The 18,743-nt window shown below is 34.8% G+C and overlaps 1 protein-coding gene across 1 annotated transcript in view; it reads left to right on the top strand.

Moving 5' to 3' along the window:
• LOC121313832 (histamine H3 receptor-like) overlaps positions 1–10,100 on the top strand; it is a 34,190-nt gene extending 24,090 nt beyond the window's left edge. The window contains exon 3 of the mRNA XM_041246624.1: positions 9,198–10,100. Coding sequence (XP_041102558.1) covers positions 9,198–10,031 — 834 coding nt within the window. The 3' untranslated portion in view covers positions 10,032–10,100. The remainder of the gene's footprint in view (positions 1–9,197) is intronic.
• Positions 10,101–18,743: the final 8,643 nt, after the last annotated feature.

The following is an 18,743-nucleotide window of genomic DNA, read 5'->3' as shown; positions in this document are numbered from 1 at the left end:
AAACACATTGTTCCTGCTGAAGCCGTTGTGGTCATTTTCGATGTGAAAAGTCTGTAAACCTCTATATAGTAATATATCACATAAAGGAGGGTTAGAGGCTTTGTAATTTTTCCTTTAAAAAAATAATGATGTACCCATGAATCTTTTATTGGAATTAACTGCATTTGTATGAAGAGCTAATTATTTTTTTATTTAATAACAAATATTATTTACAAACTCAAGGTACAGCAATGGGGTTGCCATTCACACCGAATTATGCAAATCTGTAAATGGGATATTGGGAAAGCCAATTTATATATGCAATTTTGTAAATTATATATTGATGATATATTGGGGTATGGACTGGTTCTGAAGCTGATTTAATCCTTTTTGGAGACTATATTAATACAAATATTTTTTTATTTAAAATGTACATGTTTTTTTATTAATCTCAATTGTATGCTTGATACATCTATTTTTTTGAAAAGCAACTGATAGAAATATGATTCTGCATGCTAAAAGCGATCATCCGAAACATATGATTTCAAATATACCTTTTGGACAATTTTTACGCTTAAAACTTATATGTAATGATACATCAGATTATGAAATGAAAGCTTTGGACATGCAGAATCGTTTTTGATCTAGAGGGTATAACAGCGCAACAATAAAAATGGCTTACAATAGAGTGGAAAAAGTAAAACGAGTAGACCTACTAGATCAATAATGATCAAATAATTGAAGAAAGATTGACATTTATTACTGAATGCAACTATATCTCCAATGGTATATATTAAAAAAAAAATGTTTTAAAACACTGGAGAATGCAAGAATGTGATTCCCAGCTTCGCTCACTTATTACCACTCCACCAAGATTTTGTTTCAGAAGCGGCAGAAACATAAAAGGTTCAGTAGTGTCTTCCATGTATAAATCACCACCTACTGATAATTGGCTTGCAACACCAATGTGTGGAAATCATCGCTGTGGTAAATGCATTCATTGTTCGAATACACAGAACACTAAGTATTTCAATCATCCACATACAATCAAAAAATATGAAATTCAAAGACTTATCAACTTAACAACTGTAACACTACTCATGTGATGTACATGTTGAAATGTCTGTGTGGTCTAACATACATTGGACAAACAAAAATAAATTTTAAAATTAGAACAGCGGAACACAAGGCAGCCATTTACAATAACAATTTGGATAATGAAAGTGCCAGACATTACCAAATGATGAAACTGAGCTCAGCTTCTAGACTTGAGTTTATAGGTCTTGAAAGAGTTTCAGAGAGGTGGAAATACAGTTAAACTACCGTTAAGAAGAGAAGTATACTGAATATTTACTGTAACTGTTATCTTAGATATACCTATATTAATGCAGATACAAACAGTTTGTCTATTAAATATTTGTAAGTCTTAACTTAATACAGTTATGGTCGTGATGGAATGATCAAATGAGAAAATGTTTACTTACAATGACAGCTTGTACTGTAATCGTAATGTCCTATTATTCATTACTTGTGAGCCTCAATTGAGAGTTTGTTCATTAAGTACTTCTGAATTAATACATTGTATTTATAAGATATAACTAGGTACCCATAAGCTTCAATTAATGGAACAAATGGACACTGTAAGATTACCAGTACCTCTGTTGCAATCATGTATTTTTTATATTTTATTTAAACTTGATTAATTATGTAATAAACTTGATCGTTATTTGTAACTGTTTTAATGATTTTGGATATTACATTATGTCCTAATCAATTGAATCATTACATTTAATGTTGCCAATTATGATTGAGTGTTTAATAATGATATAGAAATAGAAACTATTTTCAAATTAATCATAATGTTCACCACCTGACAAAGACTTGTTGATTCGAAACGCGTCATGGGCGTGGATATGTTTGTTTTAATACAATTTATGTCTGTTCAGTAAAATGAAAAAAGAAACTCTAAACCTTTGAGTACCATGGATCACTAGAAGAACAATCACTAAGTGTGCGACCTAGCTTGTCTCTACAACTTTGGACCACAAGGAAACAAGGTTTGATTAATCATTTATAACAAGTTTTTGTGAACCGACAGAGACAATTCCTTTCACTAGATATATGTATATGTATATGTATCAGACTTGTAGTGGAATCTGTGTCCTAGTGTCGAGTCCGAGTCTGAATCATCAGGGTCCAAGTCCTTTTTCAACTTGTCTGTCACTATCTTCTTTTGGATGAATGTACCTGAAGTTTATAGATAAGCATCAAGTTCAAGTTTGTGGGTGTTGTTTTTCACTTCGATAGAAGCTGTGATCTGGACTATAGAGCTGGTGTAATGTTAGAAAGTGGTACATCATCAGAATGTGGTATGGGCACAAAAACTTGACGTGTATAATGTCAGAAAGTGGTACATTGTCAGATTTTGGTACATTTGTACTCATTGGTCATATGATGGGTGTTTTCCTATTGTAAAAAAAGTGGTACATTTACCATTAGTGATACTTTTTTTTTTTTGCAAATTTAAACCGGAAACAGACAATTTCTCTAAAAAAAAAAAACAATTCACAAGATGTCCACCACAAAGTTGTACAAGTAAAAAAAAAAAATGTACAAGACCCAATACATTGCATATGATAAATATTTGCATACTGTTTTCTTAATGCTGGAAAAAATATGATAAATTACATAAAAAAAAATTATGTAAAAGAATGGAAAATATGATGCATTAAATTTAAAAAATATATATAAAAAACTAAAAACAGCATAACAGACCAGACTTGAATGGGCGCATCCCTGCTTTCTTAGCAGAAGATGTTTAGACATACGTGAGAAAGCACATTGCACAAGAAAACAAGAAACCCATTCAACTGTTGTTGAGGTGAAATATTGGAAATCCCAATGCGGTGACCAAATATTATTTAGCTATGGCTCACCCAGAGTTGCTATATTGTTTACAAAATATATCTGGTAAAACTGTAAATAGTAAATCTGACTTTGAAGGACATTGGGTGGCAGTAGTCTTAAAATTGGAATCACAATGATCCTTGAGTTTTTTAATGAGTAGATATATTCATTCCTGTATCAAGCAATTCTCATGGTTTCATTCTAACAACAATTCTCAAAAATCTGTAATAGACAACTGACTTATTTCTATTGTCATATTAAAATGTGTGTCTAATTGCAATATTACAGCCTCCCCCATCTGATCACTCCTGCATATTTCTTTTAGAACCTCATAGCCACAACATGGATTTAAGTCTTACTGGAAATTTACATGTAACTTACTTAACAGTTAATATTTCTGTAATAAAAGTAGGGCTAGTATTAAAGAAATACACACAAAGCAAAAATCATTATCTTCCATTAAAAAATGGTAAACGTTGAAATATCAAATAATAAACCTTTCTATTAAAGTTGGTAAAGAGTTAGCTAAAATTAAACAAAGTAAACAATAAGATTATTTCAGCTATAAACCTAATTTGCAATAAAAATGAACTAAATAATGAAGAATGCAATAACAGAACTACAGTATATAAAGATAAAGCCACTGGGGCTTTAGTTCAGTCTAAAAGTGGCGAGAAAAGGGTAATAATAATAATTTTTTAAATTTAGAATAGCAAAGGCAAAGTAGAAACTCTATAACTACTCCCCTCATTAATAACACTATGTAACACAATTTTTGTTCCTGGGTAGTAAGTGTTATTTCCTAATTGCTTATGCCTCAAAAGTATAGAAAATGGCAATTACTCCCCACAGACTTTGCTTTTGTGACCAGGACAGGTAAATTTCAAAATATCTCTATTTCCAGTGAGAAAACGGGCGCTTTTGTGTCTTTTCGTTCACATAAAGTCAGAAAAAAAACAACATATGAATCCAAATTAACATGTATTTATACTAAAGTAATACAAAAATGACTACAAAATATTTAGAAGTGAGTCGTTTTTCGAGATTTACGATTATACTGTAAATTTACTTGATTTTGTCTTGATTTTTTTTAAGCCTTTCATATGTTGGAACACCCATTTCTATTCATAGCCCTAAAATCATTTGGGTTTGGTGATAAATTTACAAATACAATTAATCATATGTACTCGAATATTAATAGCTCTGTTTCCTTGAGTTCAGGAACCTCCCCCCAATTTGAAATTTCAAGAGGAATCAGACATGGTTTCCCAATCTCCCCTCTCTTATTTATAGTGGTTTTCTGAGTTATTGACAATTCTAATTAAAAAGTCCCCTGATATACTTGGCTAAATGTTTTGGGTAAAACATTCATTATCAGCCAGTTTTGCAGATAACAGCAATTTTGCATGAGAATGACACACAAGTGTCTGATGTTGTTTATAAAATAGTTGTGTTCTCTAAGGCTTCAGGTTTATGTCATAATTTTATAAAATGTGAACTTATGTCTATTCATTAATGTGTTATAGACAACATAGAACTATATTCCAATCAAAACTGAAATTAACTACCTAAGAATTACCGTTCCAAAAAACTCAAAAAATAGAGAGTAGTAGGAAAAAAATAAACTAGCACTCAGCTTTTGGTTAAAGAGAGCTTTATCAATCTTTGGATGTATTCTCTTATCAAAAACAGAGGGGTTAGCCAGATTGATATACCCATCTCAGTCGTTATTAAGCTCATAAATTCTATCATCTTTAAATGTATACGGCATAACAAAATCCATTATATAAGAAAGCCACAACTAGTAAAAGATTATTCAGATGGTGGCTCAAAGGCATTGACTTTGAATCCCTGATCTGGACCTTTAAGCTAAACTGATTAAGTATATACAATAGGGATTCGGTTAACCGAATCCGAGTCCTATATCCGCCCAGACGCACATCCCTCCAACGTGTGCAGTTCTTATTTAAATAAAAGACACGAATCTGGTATTGAACATAACTGTTGTATTTAATAACAAGAACACATTTGATGAACTCTGTCACAGCTCTCAACTCTAAATTACTGGTGGCGCATGCAATGAAATATATATTTTTTGTAACTATACAACTGTCAGACGTTGTTGAAGAATATGCTTTAGTAAACTAAATTTTACGTTATTGCAATGTGCCAATACAAGTCAAACCATTTGGGAACTGCTGTGTTTTATTAAAATAATTTAAAACAATTTCGTAGCCTATTTGATATGTGTTACACACACAGTGCATTTAAATCTACGTGGGTTTTATTGTGTAGGGACTCATCACCTTATTTTTTTTCCTGATAGCTCTCAGATAAGGTTGTCAACAGGCTGTAGAATCTCAGGACACTTTAAGGCAGGTCAGGTTTTTTAACTCATCTTGAAAACTCACCAAGAAAATAGTAGGTTATGGCAAAGATGCAGCTCTCCTTTCTTGTAAAGGTAAAGTAAACGGTTCTGTATTTTGATGTTTCTTTCATGGGGGGAGGGGGCTAGTGGTAAATTGTGTTCATATTCCAAATCATTTATTACAGAACTGAGAGGTTTGGAGTTCTAGCTTAAATGCGTCTAAGATGTTTCAAGACTTCCCAAAAAATGATCAGACTATTACAAACAAGCATTTCTAGATTGGAAATTGGTCTCACAATTTCACACCTCACAACTCAATGCTATGGAATAATAGTGATCAAAATAAACAAGAAATCAGTGTTTAAAAATGAATGGTTTGATAAAAAATATTTACTGAGTTACTGGATGCTCAGGGTTGATATGTATGTAATAAATGTAATAACAAATGGATTTGTGATGCTCTAAATATAGCCATATTTAATTATTTCAAATCAAAGTACAAGCATGACATCACAGATCTGTTAAGGCATAGAAAACCAAGAATCTTCTATTTAACCCATCCAATTTCACCAAAACCTAAAGAAACTCACTTTAAAATTATTAGCTCTGTATATCCATCCGGTGAATTTCTTCCTAAAAGATGTAGTTTTGAAAATAACTCTTGTGCATTTTGTCTATCTAATACTGAATCTTTAAAATACTTATTTTATTCCAGTCCTCATACTAAACAGTTTTGAAATGGAATTCATACTTGGTTGTCTATAAAAAATGTCAGAATTACAAAATGTTATGTATGATGACATTATGTGGTATTTTAATACAACCTGTAATAGTGAAATTTTTTTATTGTAAATCTTACTATTTTGTTAGCAAAATGTTTTATTCACAAATGTAAATCAGGAGGCTTGAAGCCTTTGGTCACAGCCTTTATTCATGAGATCAAACTTGATATAAAAGCTCTAAAAATAGTCTGATAAACCAATGCCAACTTGTTTAATGAGGTTAAACAATTTGCATTTTCTTCATGTTATTCATCTCCTTAACATGTCATTAATGCAATCTGAATGCAATGTGTCAACCCCTGGTAATGTATTGTGTTTATTTTCTTTGTTCTAGTGTTCCTTTCCAATATGTCCCTCATTTGTTCTGTAATTTCTACATTTTTAAAAATGACAAAAAACAATTAAGAATGTACAATATGTGCTGTCTGTCTCACTTTATGGTCTTCAATGTCTTTATTATCATGTAACACTACTGTCAAATACGATCGGCAGGTATTGAAAACGTTGCCCTCATGTCGCCTGAAAAGTAAAACATTGTGCTAAATTGGAGAGACATCGCCGGTGTGGTCACACGAGGTGACAAGTATCGCCCGCTTGAGGCCATCGACAAAAGTCGCCAGTGTGACCGGGCCTTAACACTAGAAGCCCTGCGGCAGTCATTTATTCATTTGGTTTTAAAATATAATTCTCCACTTGTGTAACACATATGGGGCTGCTCATTCATGTACCTTTCTGTACGTACATATTAAATATTCTCACAATGCATGAAATGTGGGAGTGTGGAAATAAAGGAGATATATTACATTATACCTAAAAGCCCTGGGAGCAGTCACATTGACTGCCACACAGAAAACAATTGTATTTTGATTATACAGAACGGTATTTTACTTTATTATTTTTATTTACCAGTCCACAGTGTGTTTAGCTGTAATCAGATTAGTTTCTGCTCTCTGTCTGAGTGAACGACTGACAGTCTATTGTTTTTCAATCTGCCCTTTAAAGGCTGCCGCCTGCTTATCAGGTGTGTTTTTTTGGTCAGTCAATTAGCATCGGGACTCTGTAAAGTTTTCTAATAAGTTTATTTATCTACATTGTTCAGTTGCTTTTGCGCATCTGATAATAAACTGATACCTGTTAAAAAGTAAAAAATGTATTGCTGTCGTTTTGGTTTTGTACATACATATGTTGTAAACCGATGTTTCTCCTTTCGTTATACTATTTGCAGGTATGAATATATCTATTGGTCTTCTAATGTTAAGAGTAACTGAAATTAGAAAAAAAAATGATATAAAGCAGATGAAAGCAAGATAAGAAAAATGACATGCTATGATGTTGAGCTTTGAAAAATGAGGCTTTTATAACAGTGAACTGTGCACGTCTATTTATTCTTCAACCTTCTAAGACAGGGTTCTATCACTGCAATACCTTTGATAGCTGTGTGTGTGTATTGTTCCCAGCATAAAGTGTGGCTCCAGTGATTTGTTGAAAAAACTACATTTCCCAGAAGTCTTTAGGTCTGAAAGTCATTCAGATTACAAATGGGAAACACCTTAATGTACATGGTTAAGTCAATTATGTGTTAATAGACTTTATTCACGGCAGACTCAAAACGAAGCTTAGTGTGCAGCTGGGTTTTTATTAATGCATATTAAAATAATACAAAATGTGTTTGAGTAAGTACAAGACAGTTTGTCACACAATGCATGACAGAAAGGGCATCCTTACATTAACTCCAAGTAAGCCACAGAAGGAGCAGTCAGAAGGGTAAACACAAACGTTGAGTTCTGTGTTCGCTATTTTAACAATTGCTTGCAATGGTTTAGTTACTTACGTTACTCTTTCTTATACTTCTACAACACAAAGCATTGAACGTATTAATATAACAATGGATTAGTATATATCTGAACAGAAACTTGGAGGAACAAACCAAGTTTTTAGGTTTCAGAGGCGGTGCTACCTGAACCCTGTAAGGAGACACACTCTTTCTCATTGACCAGAAAGCCTTAGCCCTAACGCTACTAAAACTAACATATAAACACTTTTTTGAGGATATGTTAGCACAGCACAGTACAGTATTCACTTTCAGATCACAGGATAAGACAGTTTCTAATTCATCTTTCATTTCATGAATGTAACCATTGATCCAGTTGCTGTACCTTCTCTGTTATGCACATTTAGGAATTAATGCATCGTTAATTGCCCAGTTATCAACTTCTTCTTGCTTTATCGGAGGTACACAAATCATTGATTTACTCCACGTATTGGTGGCTATGGTGCCCACAACAGTAGCTTGCACACCAAGCCTCATTTTCAAATCTAACATGGCCTCTGTGAGAATAAAGTCCACTGATTGTTATGATGATTAACCTGTGTATTTAAGCTCTCCATTGTCCTCAAACTGTGGGTGCTATGGATGATTGTGTAGTGGAGTATGTGGAGGAGTGTGGAGTGTGTAGAGGAGTGTATAATTTCCGTAGTGTAGGAAGGAGAAAGGAGAAAGGAAATCTGTACTGTTAAAATTGGAAAAACTAGATGTAAGTGTAAATTACAACTTTGGAATCTGTAACGTGCTTTGCTACAGGAAAATGGTTTAGCCATCCTGTCGTTAGCTAGGGCCATGCATTATGCGCAAATATTTAATCAAGGTTTTCTGTGGCATAATAAACAATGAGAGCACTGCAACCCATATGTTATATTTTATATTACCTGGATTTGAAAAATATGTTGATGTTCAACATATCTATCGATTCTGCTCCGAATAGAACGTACCTTTCTGAGTTCATAAGCTTCTCGGTGCCATCTTTTCGTAGTGCATAAACACAATAACAAATGTTGAAAAAAGACACCATCTATTGGGTCTATAAAGAAAAGGCAAGGCACGTTGCTCAAGGAAATTAGCTCTATTAGGCAGCAATCCCGATTCCAATTTAATGCATGATCACGTACACAGATAAAAAATACTCTAAACACACACTAAATATGGTATTTATCATTTGTACTGGATGGGCTTGGTTTTCAAATCAGCATCGCACAAAAAACACAATTTTTCAATTTAGTTCCCATACTGTGTTTGCAGAATTGTTAGACTGATTTTCTTTCTTTCTTTCTTTCTTTCTTTCTTTCTTTCTTTCTTTCTTTCTTTCTTTCTTTCTAAATTATAGGTTACATACAGAGCCCAGCAAGCAATGACCAAGCATGCTATTACCAAGATGGTTGCTGTGTGGGTGTTAGCATTTCTCCTTTATGGTCCTGCTATAATGTTCTGGGAGATTACTGTAGGAAAAAGCAATGTTCCAAGGGAAGAATGCTACGCTGAGTTTTACTATACTTGGTATTTCCTGCTTAGTGCGTCAACATTTGAGTTTTTTGCACCTTTCATCAGCGTGACCTTTTTCAACTTAAGTATCTACATGAACATCAGAAAAAGAAACATAAACAAATCAAATACAACGAAAGAAGGAAATGGCCACTTGCAAAGCCGACAGAATGAAGAGAAGCTGGGTTCAGTGTTTTTTGTGAAAACAAGCAAAACTTCTCTGAGCGAGCCAGTGGCTGATGATGTGGTGACAGAGGAGGAGGACACAACACCTTCCACCAGCTGCCCCAGCAACACCTTTGCATTCAAAAAGAAGAGGGGGTCATGCACCTTAAAGTGCATAAATGTCAACGCTTCAACATCAGAAGGACGGCTAGACACTGTGTCACAGAAACTCACCCAACATTTTAGACTGTCCAGGGATAAGAAAATTGCAAAGTCTCTCGCCATCATAGTGTGCATTTTTGGCATATGTTGGGCCCCGTATACGCTGTTGATGATCATACGAGCAGCCTGTAGTGGGCGATGTGTGCAGTACCACTGGTACGAAATCACCTTTTGGCTCTTGTGGCTGAATTCAGCCATTAACCCATTTCTGTATCCTCTCTGCCACAGCAGTTTTAGAAGAGCTTTTGCAAAGATACTGTGCCCAAAACAACAGTCTATAGAGCCAAACTGAACCACAATCCTGTCAGTGACACTAGAAAATACAAATGACCAGAACAAATGCATTGGGAACCACTATACAAACAACCAGACCAACTCCAGTGGGAACCACTATACAAACCATGGCAGCTTTGTGGAACTTAGTATTTTTGGAAATGTTGGTCACTTTGAAATCGGTTCATGAACCCAACAGTATCTTGAAACAATGGTAAAGATGTAGTGTATGTTTTGCTTATCATACAACTTTGTACTTGTTTCTTACTGTACTGCTTGCTAATAATCTAAAGTAACTCCAGCACTTGAATGTTGCCAGTTCTTTGACAAATGTAGTTTTAATTAAAAAAATACATAGTTGTGGTGTACAGTAATAATTTGTAATTCAGTTGTTTGTTTTTTAAATACTTTCTATTAAATTGAATGCATTTTGCACTGATGTGTTTTACAATAATAGTTGCATTGTAAAAATATATATCTTAGACAAAATAATTGTAAAATAGAGATGTAAGTCTGTTATGATTAGTTTTTTTTTGTCATGTAATCGTTTTTTTCTGTAAAACTAAAATGAAAGTTTGTAGCCAAGGGAACAGGAAAATACCTTTATTATACGTTTTTGTTTTTTTGTTTTTTTTTAAAACTGTGACACATAAGCTGAATACAGTGCTTTTGCATCACCTGGCTGAGTTGTTTGACCTAATTTTAAAATGGATTCTGATGAGGAAACATCAAATTTAAAATGCCATCTAGATTTATGTCTGCAAAAAAACTAAAACTAGAAGCCAGGCCCACTGCTAACCCCCCAAAAGCATTGTTTAGTATGCTGGTTTATTAGAGCCCGTATATATATATATATATATATATATATATATATATATATATATATATATATATATATATATATATATATAAGATGGATAAGACCTTTACTTGAATTCAATATGACATTAGTCGTAATGAGGAATAAGGTTCATTTAGTATGGAAGTAAGGTAAATATTGCTACCTTAATTAAAAAAGCATCTAATTTAAAGCATCTTCCAGATATTTGCACTGAGACTCCAAGCAGTAGACTAACATACCTGAATCCCGGTGCTCAGAAAGCACGATTTTTCTCAAATTATTGTTAAGCCTGTGCTCGCTTGTTTTACAGATTTGCCATGTTTACTGCTTATTCCAGTTTTACAGAGGTTTCTGACCTCAACTAACATTTTATTGGCTGTTTTATTTAATTTATTAGGTCTACATTACAGTAGGTCCACAGAGAGTAATTTAAAAGATGCGGTAGACTCAACAACTCTTTTATTATTAATAAATGTCCTGCTTCAACTTGTCACTTCTGAGGATGCATTTGTCTAACAAACAAAAATGTAACGCAGGCTAAGTGTATGCATATGCCTGTTAGTACAGCACCTTTCATCAAGAAACCATTTTCGAAACCAGCCCTTGACATCTGAACACCCAGACACACCCATGGAATTCAATAGGTGTTTGGCCAGATGTTTTTCAGGCATTTAGTGAAATTATCTTGTTTCTCCCACTGAATGCAAGCACGACTTTGTGAGGTTTATATTAGCAATTTATTTTCCATATATTTTAATTTTCTTTTTTTTTTATACGTCTCCTTAAATCTTCTGTTGTTGGTGGGAACCTCATTGTTTCTGAGTCCTCAGCATTGGTTGAATGTCCATGTCTTTATTTTGAATGTGTTATTTCTTTTCCATTGTACTGTGCTTGTTATAGCAAGAGTGGCAGTGGTGGCGATTTGTTTTTAAATATCATTCACTTTTCTATGCTTTAAGAAACATGATATATAAAATAACATTGGCTTTGGGCTGGTAACAGTGGCTGCGCCATTCATGAATAGCTGCCCAAAACCAACTCCAGACATTTTTGTGTGATAATAATATCTTCTAACCCATATATTATTCTACTTAATTGGACACTTGATGACACTACTTAATTTGCCTAGATGAAGTTCAGTTGTAGTCTGTAACTCAGCTGAAATACACAACATTAGAGAGTATTGCCATATTATATTTGTGTTTATGGACACTTTGTTGTGTAATATACATTGTATATGTATGTTTAGCATAATTCACTTATAAAGAATATGTTCTTCTTAAATTAAAGTATCATATTTTAAATATTTGTGACACTGTTTTGGGATTGTTAAGATGAGCTGAAAAAGGCTATAACAGTGAAGAAATGTCATATGAAGGAAAAGTATAATGTGGAAAGCATGGGGACTGTAATTAATAAAAGTGCTAAAACATGTTGATTGGACAATACCTCCATTTTGTTGCAGGTTCAACCTTTTTAAATTATAACAAGCACAGGATGAAAATTACCAAACTCAAGTCTCTCCAGCCACTATGGTGTATTACTCACTATCTTGGTGTTTTTGTTCTTGAGTGCAATGGAGATACACTGCGCACCAAGATAACTAGTGACCACAAGCGACACCTGTCCTTGTACTGGGATGTTTTCATTGGCCAGCAGATCTGAGACAAATATAATTATATTTGAGATAAAAATGTATAAATATCAAATATTTCAGTATGTTGTCCGCAAGCAAATAATTATTTGAAAATATGAATATATATTTTGTCTCCAAACAAATAATTATTTGAACAGTATTTAAATATTGGGCAAACTTTACAAGTTAAGTAAATCTCCTTGGAAACCTATAATCAAATAAATAATGAATATTTGATCAATAACCTGGTTTAACAGAGTAAGAGTTTAACTCCTCACTTTATAGCTATTTTATCTTCACCTGGATAATTGGTTTACTCTGAGGTTGTATAAACTAATAATCCCCTAAAAACCTCAATTGCGAGTTAGTGAAGGGGACTATATATAAACTGTCGGTTTTTAGTTCAAGTTCAAGTCGTTCACTTCCTACTTGTTTATGTTACCATCATGTTGTTTCCTAGATCTAAGGCTGCTTTGCATTTCATTATACCAGACAATACCTTGGATAAATACAAAGCCACTTATAAATATTCTAAACAACAAGTTGGCACCTCAGTGAACTCTACCTCAAACCTCTTTGTGCATCTTAGGGCAAGTACTTGTTACGCTATTATGTAAACATTCTTGAGGGTCTTTAAGACACACAGTGGAAAATAGGCCATACTGAACATAGCAGATGACATTGTAGTGAGTGTAGTTAAATCGTGTTATGAATTCAAGTTATAGATGTTTTGAAATTATAAATATGCATGCTGCATACCTGGATAATATTAGGTGATAATACTAAACAGAACCTTTGAGTTTCACACTGTTTAAATCACCTCCCCTTTTCACCTTGTCCTTGTTGTTCTCTACCGCCTTCCTAAACCCCTTACTCATTTTCTTGATGAGCTTGACTTCCTCCCTTCCCTGTTGTTCTATTAGGTGACTTCAACATACACCTCTCCAACCCTAACCACTCTGCTGGATTTCTTCCCCAACAAGCACTGCGCACACCAAGTGTATGAAGTACTGTGCGTGCTTGCACTGAGCGCCATGTGCAGTGAATGCAGCGTGCACTGTGCACTGGGTGTACCAAACACCAAGGGCGCTATGCGCACCGAGGTACTAACACAATGTGCATTGAACACCGTGCACACCGAGCACCATGTGCACTGAGTACTGTGTTCATCGAGCGTCATGTGTACAGAGCGACAGAGTCGTAAGCCCCGCGTGCTCCGAGCACCAAGGCACCGAGGTACCAAAGGGTGAGCATGCATTGAAGTCACCCCAGATAGGGCTCTATTGACAACTCTGATATAAAGAACTCAGTAAATACCTACCAATAAGCAGGCATATCCCATATAAGTAATGTTTTGGTGGTCATTTTCGAACTAAAAGGGAACCCTATTTACAATTCAAATCGAACAAAAAACACAAGCCCCTAAATTGAATGTCTGTTTAATTCTTGTTTGGTAACTGTACTGGGTGTGTTTTTACTGTCTGAATTATGCTAATGACAATTTGGTGTAATAGCTTTGATAATGTAGCCCATTGTCTCTTACATACATACTGTAAATCTAAATTCTCAAAGCTATTTACTTCGAATCATCGTGAGAACATTTTCAAAAAAGACAAAACACAACCAATAAAGTTACCAAACCAGATATAAAGAACTAAAATGTTTAACTTATGAGTTTTGAGTTGTTTCTTATTCATGTTAGAATTGTGGTGTTTTTTTTTTCCTTTGAGAATCTAGCCCACAATCCCATCCCATCATCAAGGGCTGGCTGGCAAGCTTTTCTCCCACCCCCTACCCTCGTTTCTCACTTGTCTTGCTTCTCACATTTCTCATGCCATTCTTTTAACAGAGGTATGTAAGAAGGTTGTAAGAAAGAGAGGGATAGGGTGAATCTCATTTATACGTGTAAATGATGAAAACACTGTGTAACAATTTTTTTTTTTTTTTTTGTTCCTGGGTAGTAAGTGTTATTTCCTAATTGCTTATGCCTCAAAAGTATAGAACATGGCTATTATTCCCCACAAACTTTGCTTTTGTGACCAGGACAGTGATATTTCAAAATATCACTATTTCCAATGGGAAAATGGGAAAATGTGTGTCTTTTCGTTCACATAAAGTCAGAAAAAAACAACATATGAATCCAAATTAACATGTATTTATACTAAAGTAATACAAAAATGACTACAAAAGATTAAGAAGTGAGTAGTTTTTCGAGATTTACGATTATGCTATATTTACACTACTCAGGAAATAGTGATATTTTGAAATATCACTGTCCTGGTCACAAAAGCAAAGTTTGTGGGGAATAATAGCCATGTTCTATACTTTTGAGGCATAAGCAATTAGGAAATAACACTTACTACCCAGGAACAAAAATTGTGTTACATAATGAAATCACAGGAAAATTCACATCCAGTTTTGCATGAAAACCTGCATTTCACATGTAAACATGAAGGAGCTTGTTTATCCTTAATTAACATCACTATAAATATTGCAAGGGGGCAGGTCAGTTGTTACTGTGAATTCCAAGATGGCAGAAAGTAAGTGGCTGATGGGCGGTTTTGTGGTTAGCAGTGGTGTAGTTCACCTTAATGATAATACGGGTGGCTTTTTTTATTATTGTTTTTTGTTTTGTCTGGCCTGTCATGTTGCAGATCTCTTGTGGGTTAACCCTTGTTATAGTGTTAAAGCAGCTGTTTGAGAATACCCTTGCTGTAAAAACTACTCTAAAGAGCAAGTGAGTTGCTTACTATTAGGACTTCTGCTCTTATTATTATTGAAGTCATTGTATTTTTGTATCTTGCTCTTAATTGTACTGTATTTCTTGATATTAATTTTTTTGTATATAACTGTAAGTCATCCTGGGTAAGGCCGTCCGCTAAGGAAAAAATAAAAAAATAAAAAAATATAAAAAATAAAATAATAATTAATGTCTGTAACTGAATTCCCTTGCTTTTGATCCCAGCTATGTCCAAAGACAATCCATGTCCGCGCTCCACTCAAAGCGAGGAGGAAACCCATTCATTAATAAGTATAGTTAGTGACTTGGATGTGTCGATTCAGCTCGATCTCCCGAAACAGCTTAAGAAGCATGTGTACCAACAAGTGGTGGATGACCTCTCAGAAAAAGGAATAGAGCACACAATCCGTCAAGCTAGGGACAAATTAAAAAAATAAATAAACAGTCCTGCCTGCAGGAACGAGCAAGGAGGTGCCGTTCGGGAGAAGCAGGATGGTCCCGGTTTCTGTTCTGGGAAGACATGGACTGTTTATTGGGGCAGCGTCCTGTGACAGTTGCAGCTGCCAACTTGATTGAACTGACACCTCCCAGCGTGCTGCATCTGAAGAAGGTACCATCTTGTTGCGTGTGCATCTACATTCAATAACTTGCATTACTGTTACTTAAAAGTAATTGGGATACTTTTTATTTTATTACTTTAAAACAGCTCCACTAGTGCTACACAGTCAGCAGCCACAACCTCCTCCAGTATGTAATGTTCAAGATGTATTAGGACTACTTAACCCCTACTGTCGCCGTCAGCGTGACTGCTTGAGGTGGATGAGACAGCAGCAGCAGCAACATCAGGAAACTGGTCATGTTGTCTGAGTTCTGGCAGAGCTTTGCTGTGGCTGTGGCTATGACATCCACCTGACCCAGGTGACCTAGGTGACAGTTTACATCATTAATATTTAACACAATGGTAATTACAATAAAACCTAAAATAAATAAAGAAAGGAGAGAATCTCTGACAGCACAAGCCTCCTCAGATCGTTGGTGGCCAGTTTAAACTGGCGGCTGAGGTAACCATCTTCCTGTTTGTCTTACAGGCATCAGCCACTGATTCTTGAAAACCTCATTTTGTTCTTGACACAAGTGCAGGATACCACAGACAGTGGCAATTTTGGGAACAAACTCACTTCAGACCATTTCAACAGTATCCGCCATCTCCCTTTCAAGTGCCCAAAAGCCTTTCAACCACTACCTGTACTTGCCCAAGCGTGGTGTTAAATGCTTCCAATGCAGCTGTCGGCCGTCCAGATGGGTTGGATTTCAGCCAGGGAAGTAGGGGTTACGCAGCATCACCAACTAGATATAAGTACATATCCTGATCCCCTATAAGCTGTATTGCCTGAATGAAAAGGGGAATATAAATTACTATCGTAAAAAGGATATGAAATGTATGCAAAAGTCAAAATATTGTATTTTGAGCCATTACTGACATCTCCCAAACATCAAACTTATTATTATTAATTATTATTACATTAATATTGAACCCTTAATTTGAAACTACAACATTAAAACACAAACGCTGTTAAGTGTGAGGTTAATATATATTATATTTAAGTGATTGACTACTATATATATATATATATATACTATATATATATATATATATATAATCTATATTATATATATATTATATATATATATATATATTAACTGAACAGCCTATTTTCCATTAAGATTACATTAATCCCTTAGAAATACTAACCTGGGAAGTGCGTTGTTGACGCCTATCATATACAATCCTGAAGACCGGAACACCACAACATCATGTGTAGATCCTGACATGCCACACGAGATGTCTCTAATCCTCCGAAATAAACAGTATTTCAACATATTATGGATTTGTGACTTTATAAGGTACTTTACATGAAAAGTCATAGTATTCCTTACAGAGACATTGTCAAGACATATGTAAACTCTCTCTCTCTCTCTCTCTCTCTCTCTCTCTCTCTCTCTCTCTCTCTCTCTCTCTCTCTCTCTATATATATATATATATATATATATAGTAACACAGCAGGCAGGAGGTTAATCCTCCCTGCCAAAAAAAAATCAAACTGTACTTGTTAAATGATTTGTATTGCTTAATTGTAATTGTTTTATAAATAATTGTCCCCTGCACCTGGCGATTATTGTAAATTAGAGCCAGGTGCAGGGTATTTAAGAAAGCAACCAGTTTGTTTGTGGCTGCTGTGTCGGTAAGCTTGACTGTGTGCGTGTGTATGTACAGCCTTAGAAAGGTGATGTAAAACCTTTTATAACTTGTAAAAAAAAAATGTGTTTTTGTTTGTTTGTTTTATTTAACAGGTAAACAGCTTAGTTGTCCTGTGTTATAGTTTAGGTTCCTGCTCTTGTTTTAGTTATTGCTCGAGTAGAGCTAGGAGTTTGTTTTCATATATTTTTATTTTGTATTATTAAAAATAGCATGTCAGCACTTTAAAACTTCAAATCTGTGTCTGGATCTGCATTTAAAGAGATAAATGAACCACAGAGAGTGCAGCCAGAGAGTGCAGCACGTATATATAAGTATATATATAATATATATAGATATATCTATAATATCTATATATATATATATATATATATTATATATTCAGTATCAGGTTCATATATATATAATACACATTTAAAGCAATATTCAAGAAATTTAGCCAGTTTCATCCACTACTGCTTGGAGAATGAAAGATGCCAAGTACTTCCTGTTGAAGTAATCTCGCAGACAGTGTCGTGGTGCTTTGATGGGAATGTGGGCAGCATCAATCACATGCAGAGCAATGTTTTTTTGCTTCAGTTACATCTGGCATAGCTATGTACGTGTTGCAGTGCCTCTGAACAAGGGAGTTGACAAACTTGTAAATACAGCGATGAACTGTGGTTTTATGCATCCCAAACACATTACCAACTACCCTGTACTCAACTGAGGATGCCAGCCTATACAGAGCAATTGCCACTCTTTTTTCCATTGGCACAGGAGGCCATACGTAATTCCTATTTGGCTGCATGTCTTCCTTTACCAGTTCCACTATAATGCTGAATGTTGCCCTTATGACGCAGAAGGACTCTATCGACTACAGATCTGCGAAAGAGTGATGCAGCACAACCTCATCCCATCAGAAAGACGGACAAACGTGTCCAAACCATCCTTTCGCTAGCCATTTGCATTAGATAACGAGGCATAAGGATTTGCTGGTAGAGGATGTTTGGAGGTTCAAGCTCTCGAAACAAAGGGAAGACATTCACTGTTCCCAATCCAGACAGCCTTGGGAGCATACGTGGAAGATGTTTGGCACAGAACGTTAGAATCCTATAGTTTATACCACCCATTTCATTTTTAATGAGTTGAAACCGGATTCAATACTAACGACATGCCATCCTGTCAATGACATTTAAAAAACAGTTTAAGCAAGAACAGTAAAACACATTATTAAACAACCAGGCACAAGATATTTTGCTTTATTACAACCTTAGA

This window comes from Polyodon spathula, chromosome 4, assembly GCF_017654505.1.
Source record: "Polyodon spathula isolate WHYD16114869_AA chromosome 4, ASM1765450v1, whole genome shotgun sequence".
NCBI lineage: Eukaryota > Metazoa > Chordata > Actinopteri > Acipenseriformes > Polyodontidae > Polyodon > Polyodon spathula.
The sequence above is the reverse complement of the archived record's forward strand: the minus strand, read 5'-3'. Positions and strand labels throughout refer to the sequence as shown.